The sequence below is a fragment of the Podarcis gaigeae genome, assembly GCF_964106915.1.
Source record: "Podarcis gaigeae genome assembly, chromosome: 2".
In the NCBI taxonomy this organism is placed as follows: domain Eukaryota; kingdom Metazoa; phylum Chordata; class Lepidosauria; order Squamata; family Lacertidae; genus Podarcis; species Podarcis gaigeae.
The window spans coordinates 81242520-81255497 of record NC_139679.1 but is presented as its reverse complement, the minus strand read 5'-3'; the positions used below and the strand labels follow the sequence as shown (position 1 = coordinate 81255497).

General features: G+C 39.9%; 2 protein-coding genes across 2 annotated transcripts in view; one reads left to right on the top strand and one right to left on the bottom strand.

Annotated features, from left to right (window-relative positions):
• Window positions 1-12978, bottom strand: part of NINJ1 (ninjurin 1) — a 455488-nt gene that overhangs the window by 288898 nt on the left and 153612 nt on the right. The gene's annotated exons all lie outside the window — the stretch shown is intronic.
• Window positions 1-12978, top strand: part of FAM120A (family with sequence similarity 120 member A) — a 50220-nt gene that overhangs the window by 25152 nt on the left and 12090 nt on the right. Inside the window, exons 4-10 of the mRNA XM_083726995.1 lie at window positions 2831-2959; window positions 3944-4040; window positions 6575-6672; window positions 6825-7108; window positions 8931-9018; window positions 9321-9545; window positions 10347-10521. Coding sequence (XP_083583121.1) covers window positions 2831-2959; window positions 3944-4040; window positions 6575-6672; window positions 6825-7108; window positions 8931-9018; window positions 9321-9545; window positions 10347-10521 — 1096 coding nt within the window. The remainder of the gene's footprint in view (window positions 1-2830; window positions 2960-3943; window positions 4041-6574; window positions 6673-6824; window positions 7109-8930; window positions 9019-9320; window positions 9546-10346; window positions 10522-12978) is intronic.

Below are 12978 nucleotides of genomic sequence, written 5' to 3'. Positions count from 1 at the left end.
CTGCTTGTTTCTCTGTTCTTGCAATAAGATGACCTACAGTTTAAATGAATTAAACCAAACTTCTTTTGGCAGTTATGCTGGCTAAAACTGACTTTTCCAGACTCCTCTATGTCTTAGGATATTGGATGGAATCCAACACCGTGCTGCGGTGAATGTCCCATCAGCACAGGCATTGCTGCTTCTCAGATGGAACAGTCTCCCCTCTCCTCCCCTGTGTGCTGTTCTAGGCATTCTCCAGACCAACCCAAGCCAGTTTCAGTGGGGGAAGAGAGGAGGGAAAACCCCCATTGTGCAAGCAGAAGTCCAAGTGCAGGGCTTGCACTGATGGAGCTTGTTATGTCATTAGTGCCCATTACTTTTAGGACACTCTTTAAGCAACTAAGACCTCCACTGTTGTCATGATGGAAATGTAATGTAAACTTAACATTTTAGCTTTGTCGAGTACTAAGAGACTTAAGTTGCCACCACAAGATTAGCATATTTGTTTAGATTAAGTTCTCTGAAATCAGTAGATTTCCAGGAAAAAGCATTGATGATATTAGACCATGGAACCTCACCTTGAACTATTTGTAGGTTTGTTTTAGTAATAAGTGTAGATCCCACTCTTTTATTAAAACAACAACACCCAAAATGTTTAAATAAAACACTGTAGTGAAGCACTATAATAAAGTACAAATGCTGATAATGAATTGAATGCTTTTAATTAAACAAAATTGTTGCATAGTTCAAAGAAATTTGTTATATGGCATCTAGAGCATGGTAAATTCTTTAAAATCTTCCTTGTTGTTGTTGTGTTGGGAATAACATGAATATGGCTAGTTATTTTTTAGGCTGCAATCCTATGCATATGTACTTAGGAGTAAGCTCAACTGATTAAAGTGAAGCTTGCTTATATTATTACTATTATTATTACTTTCATTATTTGATCGATTTTTATACTACCTTCCATCAAAATATCTCAGGGCTGTTCACATAGGATGCCTGTATGGAAATGAAGGAAATTTTTTAAATGAATGCTGAAATCAATCTTTTAAAGTATATTTTTGTGGAAGTTGTGCAAATAAAAGCCAGAGACTTTACCAACGTTGAGCTAATGTATATGTTGCAGTAAGCATAAGAAGTTCAGTGAATGCCGATGTTTATTGGTAATCCTTAAAGTCTTTGGAGGTCCATAGGAAATAGTAAACTGTGAAATTTTCAAGGAGTCCAAAAACGCACTTCTCCACTCTCTCTCTGAGACAGATGCATGCCACCAATCAAAGAATCTTAAGGCAAACTGAGTGCTTTTTTCTGACAGTGACCAAATTTCATCCTCCTTTCTCTCCCATTATTTGCAAATATTTGAACAATTTCCCACAAAACTTACTCTGGACATTATCAATGAATTATTGAAACAAGAATGTCTTTGGTCAAAGACACTTGGTTGGCTTTAAAATACTTCCACTAATGTCAGAATTGTCTGAAATATTCCACTGGCTCCCTAAAATGTTAAGAACTCCTAGTAAATGTCAGAGGTTCATAGTTTGACATTTACCTTAATACACACTTGTCCAAGGGTGCATTGATTTAAATCGGATTTCTTGTTGTGAAATTAATATATTTCCTGGGCAAGCATGCATGCTATCTGATTGCTACAATAATTAATGCGTTCGTTTGCAATTCAATATAATCCAAAATCTTTTACCACATAGTCTGCATCAATTGCAGAATTGGAACTACTTCGAGAAAAGCAGCTTAGTCCTCTTTGTATGTGCTCAAGGAAGCAAAGGAAGAACACTTGTCTGCAGCTGAAATTGTATGCACAGTTATTTGTAACAAAGTTTTTGTACAACAATACTTCCTAGTAAATAGGCGTAGGACTGAGTTGTAAGTGTCTGGAACTTCCAAAAGCAAGGCTGGTCGGTAGTACGTATGCAAAAAAAACCCAACGAGTTTCCATGAGATCATGGAAACCATTCTGTTGGTTACAGTGCCATAATTTGAAAAGAAATACATTGCAAAGTTCGTGTAGCAAAACATTTGCACAAGGTCACCCATGTGGGCTGTTGGAATGCTGGGTAAAATGTGGACTAGCATCTCCTAGCTTCCAGCACCTGTGATGGCCTGCTAAACTCTTGTTAGGCCATAGTAACAAATAATAATTAAATAGTTCATTGTGCCATTTTCTCAACTTCGGAAGTTAGACATTTGTCCCTGTAATTCTTGCTTTATTAGAAAAATAGCTTATTTAAGATGTGTTTGCTATCAGGCCACAATTCATTTTAAAGAGACAAGTAGATTTTAACATGCTTTGTATTTAGATTTCATTTTAAACCAGGTTATTTCAGGAAAGACACCACATAATTAGAATTATAAAATCAATTTAAAATCATTTACCTTTATCCACTTTGCAAACTCCTCCCAAATTACTCTTCCCATGTTTCCATTTAATTATACATTTCTTCTTCCTACTTGTTGCCATTAGCTTGAAAACCTTGGCTTCCACTTGATTATGCTCACACATCCTTTATGGAAATGCTTCAGTGGCTGCCACTTAATTACTAAAGAAATTGCTGCATATTTAGATGTAGACATCTCATTTGCTGAACAGACATGTAATAACTCTTCATATTCAGAATATTTTTGAGATCTTTCTTTCTTTTAAAAGTCTCCTCAGAAATTGGTCACTATCTGAGATATACAAGCTTTTAAATTCTGTTTGTGTTGGTAGAATTACTCGTTAACATATTTTACGGTGGAATTTTAGCTTACTAAAATCTGCTTACTAGCTACAAAACTGAGCTGTGTTAGGGAGCTGCTGTGGCATTTTAACGTGTGTTTGTGTTTCTAGGTACGAGCACACCAGTTAGTTTTACCACCCTGTGATGTAGTGATCAAAGCTGTAGCTGACTATGTCCGCAATATTCAGGACACTTCTGATTTGGATGCCATAGCTAAAGATGTCTTTCAACATTCACAGGTAAGGAAGGAACAAAGATCATAGGTGTAGACTCATTTTAAAATACAATTGCACAAATAATCAACTTCCTGCCTGCCTATCACTATTCTCTCTTATCATTGTCATGTCCGAGGATGTGTAACTTGGGTTTGCTTTTTTGGGTTCTGTAAATTTCCATAATACCAGGTACAGCTTTATGGCAATGTTAACACCAAAGACTTTTAGTAACACAAGCATGGCTACTAACATTTCAGTTTTGGTTGTGGTTGCATTATAGGCCTGAACCTAACAGTGGTGTTGTGACCATGCTAGCGGAATACTAATCATTGGGATGGTTAAGAGGGTTGGAGGGGGGAAAACAACAGATAGGAATCTCTCTAGACTCCCTGTACTGCTTATCAGAAAATCCTGCATTTGAGATAATTAAATGCAGATTGTTAGACAACGAATTTCAAGAACTTAGTAGTAAAATCAGGAACAGCTTCTGTGCAAGTCTAGGGATGGTGCAATGTGAGGAGCCAGTAGCTACATATCTCCCATTGGACCAACCTGAATCAACACAGGGCATACATGCTAGCAAGACTGAATGTGCCACCTTTGGCAATACTGTAGGGAGATTCCATAAAATACCACTCGCAGAGAGACTATGCCCCTGAGGACAGAGTCATATAAAATCAGTTGTGCATGTTCTTTTGCACTGCACATGCATCAGTTGTGCACTGATTTTTTGTTAGCGGGGAGTGGCATTCAGATGAATGTAAGTTAGCCTTACGTTTACTCAGGATAGGGATAAGATGGAGATAGTAGTCAGGTTTCTGCAACATACAGTGAAGATTTGTGAATGTTATACAACCTTAATTTAATAGTTAGATGTAGATTTTGCTGAGAGATTTTATTGTACTGAACCTTACTGCAATCTTGTCTATATGCCCATAAAAGTTTGAGAAATGAGAATACTAGTTTGTGTGTGTGTAATTTTAATAAAGCTTTTAATATGTCTTTTAGTCTAGAACGGATGACAAGGTTAAACGATTTAAGAGAGCAGTTGCATATTATTCAGCAACCAATAAGCCTATGCCATTTCATCCACCACACTACCTAGGTAAGTGTTGAAACTTGCTTTGAGTTGAGTATGCTACTGAGAATTTGGTTAAACAGTAGGAGATGACTACACCAGGGAGGAGATGGGACACAATAGAGAAATCGTACAACATTTAGCCTATTGAATCAGTCAGATTTCATTTTGATATCCTGGATCAGTAGGTAATCTGACCCAGCTGTGGTACCTAGCAAGCGCTCTTGTGTCTGCTCTAAGTGTTCTACTCGCGGCTGTCAGAGAAGTTCTGGTCAGTTGAAATTGATGTTACTTATTGGCAGATTAGCTTGTGCACAAGCAGATGTTGGCTTCTCTGCTGTGGTTAGTCACAAGCTCTGGCTTGGACATAACATTAAGCCAGCTAGTCTGTGGTTTGCTTCCCCACTGGGGGATCAGAGTGTGAGTGCTGAAGCCAGTGTTGCACCCAGACATGGTCATTGTCTGCTGTGGACCTTTTCTCTGTGGTTTAATGCCTCTGACCCAGAGCTTTCCAATCTTTTCATGTTGGTGGCATACTTTTTAGACATGGATCATTTTGCGATGCAGTAATGCAGTTTTACTAGCAAACTAACCCTGGGAGGAGTTCAGGGAGTGTTTGTGTGACACACCTACACACTGTAGCCGACACACTAAAATGTCACGATACACAGTGTGGAAGGCTCTGCTCTGACCGCTTCTTTGCCACGTACATGGCAATATTTGATGCAGATTTGGAAATGCAGCTGGTTAGAAGGGGGATTCTTGGGTGAGGTTATTGCTTGCTTTTCTCCTCCAGGATAGCATCCTATTTTGAAATGTTCTTGTGTGTAAGAGAGAGTGTGCATATGTGCCAGTGTGTCTCTTTGTGCAGAAATTCCTTTCAGCAAAGTGAATTTTGCTTCCAAAACAAGATCTAAAGAACTTACAACTAACTTTATCCTGGATAAGTTTTACATCAGATTATTATACACAAATCCTGAGACTAGTCTTAACTATTTCTGAAAATGTTAGTGGTGTGCACCAACTACATTATTCAGTTTGGCCCCTGATTTGGGAAACAGCCCACTTCTATCCAAGATGCTTTATAGGGTGCCCAGTTCAGCTTTGGGTTCATTCAATCTGCTCACCACCCAGATAGCTATTGGAAAGGCAAAAAAAAGAGGGGGGGGGGGCTATATAAACTTTTTCCTCTTTAATTCCAGCCCAACCCATCATTCCACTCTGGTTTCATGATAAGCATAGAGATACTATTTTAGCATTCAGCAGACACACATCCTGTAGGGTTTTTTAAAATGCCTTTTTTGATGAGCTACCGTGATGCATTTCCAGGGATCCCCACTTCACCCTTGGTGTCTCGTACAAATCCTGCTTTACCACTGACAAGGCATTCCTCTATGCTTTGGAATTTGTCTGAATGCAGTGTACAGCCCTATTAAAGAGGTAGAAGAGCACTGTGGTCATTTGTCATAAGTAACTGTTCTAGTCTACACATGTAACCATATGGAAATCTAAAACTAGAACTTTTAATAAAGGTAACATTTGTTGCATTAGCGAAATAGTTTTTAAAATAGAAAATGCTTGGAACTGGGGCAAAACACCATCTGGATAAATGTCAGTTCCCCATCTGTGGAACTGGGTTTTGTCTCTTCTGAAGTGATGTCACCTCACCTCAGTTTGCTGTGGAAATCACAATAATTTGGGCTTGATCACACAGAATAGTAAGTGCTGCAAGACTTGCCTTTTTACGCCAAGACAGCCACACAGTAACCTACCTATTCTGAGATAAGCTATCTTGTCAAAATGGTACAGATTTTAGTTTTAATTTTCTATCTCCCAGGTTGATGGGTAACATATAGAAATCAGTTCTCTCTCTTCTGGAGAAATCCTACATAACAAGTCTTCATTAGACTAATTGAAAGCAGATATATTAATGGCTGTAAAGTGTTGTTTGAACTTGGTTTCCTCTTACATGACGTATCCACCTTCATGTGCCTGACTCTCTTCAAGTCTTGATTTCTGACCGACAGAGAGAAATGTGTTACCAATCAAAAAGACTTCTTAATAACTTGTTGCTGAGAGAGTATCCTGGTTAAAGTGAGAAAAGACTTCAAAGATTTCATATTTGTTCTTCTGTTCTTGCGTGTTGCGCACGAACTGAGGATATTAAAAACAAACCACTTCAGAACTGGATGCAGAATTAAAATTGCTGCACTTCCTGTTCTGCGGGGATATAGAAAGTAAACAATGGATACTAAAATGGTGGGAGTGACTGTAACATAAACAGAACAGGAACAGATAGTGGAAAGAACAAATAAATGATCAGACTAGGAGGAAGTGAATGTGTCTCCTGAGAGAGGCAGAAAATGAAACAAAACTGACAGTCAGTGTGTGTTGAAGTAACCTGTACTATAGGAAATGAGGTCAAAGCTTTAAAGAACAAAAGCCTAATATCAGGCATTTGTTCTTACATGATTACTTTTTCCTATTGAGGATTCACCTAAAATGCAACTCTGGCCAGGCTGTGCATGAGACTGAATTTGTTTTGATTTTTCCTGTAATAGCCAGACCAAATCAATTTGGAATGCCGGGTATAGTGCCACCGTATGTCTCTGCTCAGATGCTTAACATTCCACAGACCCCTCTCCAAGCAAAACATGTGGCAAGTATACTCTGCTTTTTCTGCTTTCTCCCCACCAGCACTCTTCAATTGTTTTTGAGAAATGTGTGTTGCGCATATATAGAGTTATGAGCAGTTTGCTCTGATTTATGAAGAAGCAGCTATAATTTATGATATAATTTCCTCCCCTTTAGGCCCAGCATATGTCTAGTCAAGGTAATACCCAAGGTCAGGGTCCATATCCCTATAGCCTCTCGGAACCAGCCATCACCTTGGATGCAGGTGGGAAAAATATTTCTGAGCAGAACAACTACAGCAACATTCCTCATGAAGGAAAACATACACCACTATATGAACGATCCTCTCCAATAAACCCAGCTCAGAGTGGGAGCCCCAATCATGTAGATTCAACATACTTTCCTGCCTCTTCTACATCATCATCTTCAGACAATGATGAAGGCAGTGGCGGCGCTGTGAAGTAAGTACATCAGGTGTTTCTAGCAAGAAAGTTGCTAGTAGCGTCTTTGAATTTACTGTCACAGAGAAATGTTCCTGCACCTGCTATTGTTTCTATATTCAGTTGATGTGATCTACTTAATTGTAATGTATTTTGTCTTTGTTTTGTTAATGCTGGTGGCACAGAAATATTTTCAGATAAATGAACAAAATTTAAAAAGTAAACTAATCTTGTATCTGCCAAGGTGTAAGGTAAAAGGTAAAGGTACCCCTGCCCGTACGGGCCAGTCTTGACAGACTCTGGGGTTGTGCGCCCATCTCACTTAAGAGGCCAAGGGCCAGCGCTGTCCGGAGACACTTCCGGGTCACGTGGCCAGCGTGACAAAGCTGCATCTGGCGAGCCAGAGCCGCACACGGAAACGCCGTTTACCTTCCCACCGGAGCGGTACCTATTTATCTACTTGCACCCGGAGGTGCTTTCGAACTGCTAGGTTGGCAGGCGCTGGGACCGAGCAGCGGGAGCGCACCCCGCCGCAGGGATTCGAACCGCCGACCTTTCGATCGGCAAGTCCTAGGCGCTGAGGCTTTAACCCACAGCGCCACCTGCGTCCCTATCTGCCAAGGTGTAGAGGTTATTAAATATTTGCTACAACAATGTTTATTAGTTGTGTGTATGATGTGCAGGGTAGGAAGTGTATAAGCTCATACCAGACAATGTTAAGTGTTGGATCCTTTAAAATGATTGATTTGTGAAATAGGTAGAGAGCAGAGGCAACAGTATTTGGCTTCCCAATTTCCCCTGGTTGGCTAAAGAGAGTGAAGACTTATTTCAGAAATTAGTTTATATCAGTTAGAAGGTTAGTAGCCCAATTTTTACTGGTATGTGCATGTGCCTATGTTAGCCATTTTTCACCTAAAAGGGGGGGGGGGGGGCTCTTTTGAATATACAGTCATACCTCGGGTTAAATATGCTTCAGGTTGAGCGTTTTCAGGTTATGCTCCGCGGCGACCCGGAAGTAACGGAACGCGTTACTTCCGGGTTTCGCTGCTCGCGCATGCGCAGACGCTCAAAATGATGTAATGCGCGGAAGCAGCGAAATGCGACCCGCAGACGTGCAGTCGTGTGTTACGTTCTACTCAGGATGCGAAGGGGGCTCTGGAACGGATCCTGTTTACATCCAGAGGTAACACTGTATATAAAACTTCATTGCCTGGTCCCCTGGAGACTACTCTTACTTGCCATAGGCCATCAGGTAAGTTGCTGTTCACCTGTCAACTTTACACAACTTAGGGTGCAAGTATCACCCCTAACAATGAACTTATGCAACAATCTTATTTTTGTTCCATCCTTTTAATAAATTCCCACGGATGCTTACAAAAATCCAAGATGAAATAACATGATATAATTAAAACATACAACAAGTACATTAAAAGCAGCAGTTCTAAAAGAACAGCTGCACTTAAGCCAAATTAAAATGCCTGGGGAAACAGAAAAGCTCTTTGTGTAGCACTTGACATTAGTGTTAAGCACCAGATGAGACGTCCTGGAGAAAGTATTTTGGCACCACAGGCTTTCTTCCAGGTGGAAGCAAACCTAGAAAAGGACCTTTGCTGAAAACCTTAGCACATGGGCAGTTGCATGTGGAGAAACATGATATCCCTGGTGCCCTCCACTCAAACCATGAAGGTATGCTAAAGGTCAAAAAACACTTTGAATTGAACGTGAAAACAAACTGCAAATACACAGGGGGTGTGTGTGTTTATCTTGATACTATTTAACAGTACCTTTGAATTATAATTCTGAAAATAAAAATAGTGTGGCATTCTTCCCCCCCCCCCCCCAGTCATGTTGGTGGGAACAAATTGCGCTGGGAGAAAACAGGAACCCAGTCAGAAAATCAAGGACGTGGGGATCCAGGAGACCAAACAAAGGTAGAGTCCTTCTTAAAACTATAGTCTGTGTTGATTAGACTTTATATGCACAGTTGAATGCTGTGATTTTTCTAAAAATAAAAAACTGCTTTTGTAAGGTGATATTTGAAAAGCTCTTGACACCTGAAGGGCAATGAGCTCTGTGCATGCATGCATATGACTTTTAACTTCATTTGCAAGTATATTCAAATTTTACTTTCAAAATTTCTCTTAGAGATGCTTGATATTTAGTTGCAAAGCTTTCACGTTTAAAGCTAGAGGAAGATGTTCCTGTTATAGATTACTTTTTATGTCTATTACAGGCAGAAGGTTCCTCTACTGTTTCTTCAGGAAACCAGGCAGCTGAAGCTAAAGGGAACCAAGTCAATAGTGCACAAATCCCATGTCTGTTGTCAATGCCCACCAGGAACCATATGGATATTACCACTCCTCCATTACCACCTGTAGCACCAGAAGTATTAAGAGTGGCAGAGCACAGACACAAAAAGGGGTTAATGTATCCCTACATCTTTCATGTTCTAACCAAGGTAAGGTTTTCGGAGTTTTAAGTAGCACCAGAATCCAAAAAGGATTGGTGAACGCTTGCTGTTGTCCCTTGCTTTTAATTAATTAGTGCAAACATAGCCGAAGCCCTGGTGCTTCTAAAGCTTTCCTTTCTTGGGGTTTCTAAAAATGTTTAGAACTCCCCCCCCCCTCTCCCTTTGAAATGCCATACCAACCATCTGTTTGGATCAGGGGAGATGTGAAGATTCTTGTATGCACTGGAATGCCTTCTGCTGTTGCACTCCCAAGATTCTGTAGCGTGTATATGTTAAAATAATTTAATAGCGTTTCTGACTTCTTGCCCCATCAACCTATTCATGTCTGGCAACAGAGTCTGCTGGGCTTGACCCAAATGACATAAACAGGGTACTTCCACAGTAGTGGAAGAGACCCTGTTTCCCCTAATGCTGTTGAGAAAAACTGGACCATTCTTTTCCTCACAATTTACCAGTTATTCATCAGTGGGTCCTGAGGTCTACAGTTTTTAGGACCTTGATCTCAGTGTGCTTCTCTCGTGACTGGTGTGCACCAGCATCAATAAGTCCTCCAGGCAACTGTCCTCAGGCTGAACACTGGATAAAAAAATGAATCAGTTAATCAACCAATGAGATTTTAGGTCTTGAATTGTTTTTATTATGAAAAATGTAGCCAAGACTTTAACACAGAGTGGATTCTTTATATTGTGCATTTTATCGTAGCTAATAGGTGCTGAGAGCTAGACTACTACTACTAATGCTGGAATCTGCAAGAGTTTGTATGCTACTAATCATTTTGTTCATGTACAGGGTGAAATTAAAATTGCAGTTTCTATTGAAGATGAAGCAAACAAAGACCTGCCTCCTGCTGCTCTTCTTTATAGGCCAGTTCGTCAGTATGTTTACGGTGTCCTGTTCAGTTTGGCAGAAAGCAGGAAAAAAACTGAGAGGCTTGCCTTTAGAAAGAACAGACTTCCTCCAGAATGTATGTATCTGCCTTCTACTATTATTGCTGGCTGAGCTCGGACATCATACCAAACTATAGTTTGCACCAGCCATGTTTTAGAGTGTCATTTGAGCCAAACGTATAGGCATATATGTTTTAGAGATACTGGACTGCTTTCATTTTTCATCTGTTCTGCCCTCCTATGTTATCTATTTATTTTATTTAAACAGGATTTATATACCGCTTCATCATCTATAACCTCAAAGCAGTTTACATATTCCACGTAGGCAACAGACGTCCACTTGCACAATGGAACCTCCCCCCTTCCTCCTCTCCCTTGTCACCTGCCATGCACCCTCAAAATCTGCTCCAGAGCCTCAGGAGTAAATTCGCTTTGGGGGAGTCATTGGGGGTGAAGAGGAAGAAGTCCTCTTGTGCGAGCAGAAATCCATTCTCATAGTGTTGGATACAACCGATAGAATGCAATTAAAAGATTCTGGAGGAGAAACAATGGCCACAGCTATGGTTTATCAGTTCAGACATCACTGTCTGTCGTTGTTAGTATAACTGTAATTTCTAATTAATGGATTTCTGACTGATTAAAAAATGGACTTGTTAATTCAGATATCATCCAAAATTAGTTAAGCTTCGTATAATGTTTGAACAGTCAGCATTTCCTTATAAAGCTTTATATACCACTTTTATACTACAGTCTAAACAGCAGTTCTTTGAATTTTGCTACAAACACAAATCTTAAAACTTACTAATGCAGTTGTAAAATAGTAGCAGCAAAAGACAACATTATCTGTAGCTGAAATACAATATTTCATTCTTCCCCGACCTTGTTGGAGAAAAATGTATATATAATTATCATATTATGAATTCAGTTTTGAAGTGACTTCTGGGTTACTTTAAAAAGTGAGTGTGTTGGAGGATTGAACTAAGTGCATCGTTAGGTTGTATTTTGTGTAAAATAGGCCTCTATCCTGAATGTTGACACAAACAGTTAAGCAGTAACCTTGATGAGACAGCACCAAACATGGGTTTTTTCTTGCAGATATGTCAAAATCTATAAAACTACTAGAAATATAATGAGTTAAGTCTCAATAATCCTGTCTGTTGGCATCAGGCAGGCATCTTTGGATTATTCTTTTTGGTGCCTGCTTAAAACATTTTTGTTTAGGCAACCCTATCCAGACATGTAGAAGTTACATGTGCTCTGTTTTTTTTTTTTATAGCTATTATTGATTTTAATCACCTTTTGAATGTTTTAAAACATTCGTTTTTAACTTTTTATAGAGAATATTTTATTTTATATTTTTGTAAATCACTTAGAGGTTTTTGTACAATAAAGCAGTATATACATTTTGTTAAATAAAACAAAATAGGAATTACAGAACCATCTAACTTGTAAAATGAAATCTTTTCTGAACCCAGTATTGCTGTTAACGTTTAGTATCTTGTATTCAGCATAGCTGGACAAGAAGAGCTTGAATATGTACCGTGCATAAATGTCCACCTATTGGACACAATTCACTGGAAACATGTCCTGCACAAGGTCCTCTGAAATTAATTCTTCTGATACAACTCAGACCAAATTCACACCAGAGTGGCATGGGATCTTTTGCCATTGCCTGTGCTGAGTGGGAAGGAACCATACCATTTGAGATGAAAACACTGTTCTGGAAACCTGGCAGGGGACAAGCGGGCAGAAGGGGTAAGCACCCCATGTCTTGCCCCCCACTCCTCATCTGCACGTGGTCCCTCCACTGCTGCTTTGCAGAGGGCAAACAGTGGCCTGGGTTTCCAAGTGTGAGTAGGCTACAGAATGTGTAGTTCTGGCCTTAGTCTGGCTTTCAGAAAACAGCTTTTCTGATACTCCCCAGAAGGCAGAGGTAAGAGTTCTGTCTTCTGCATTTTGATCTCAATATTGGTTTGCAGTTTTAAAGAGCGTAACAAGATGGCAGTAGTGCTTGGCATACTGTACAAGTCCTATAAAAGCATCAAGCCTGAAGGGAGAAGCAGAACCTTACAGAATGCAGAAATGATCATGCACCAATATTGTTTAACCAAGCTTCACCTTTGTTTTTGGCCTTTGCAAATCTCCATTAAGAAAATACATACAAGCAAACCCCCCCCCCCCATTTACATATGTTCAGTATGTGCACGGCTGTGCATACACTCCTTGCACCAAACCCGGAAGTGACCCGAAAACATCACAAACATCACAGAACAGGGTGTTTGCAGGTTTTTTCAATGGGGTTTCAAATATACACAATTTCACTGACACACCCGATGTCTCAACCTGTAGCCCCCACGTAGATGAGGGGGTTGTCTGAGCTGACTTGGATGCTGTAGGTTAGTTTTCTGTTCAAACAAGGGGTGATAACAGTTCGCACCAAACTCCCCTCTACCTGTTGCCCCCTGTACCATATCCCATACTTTTTTCTAGTATCCCCTTTCTTCCAGAAGCAGATTTAGAGGAAGTGGACAGGA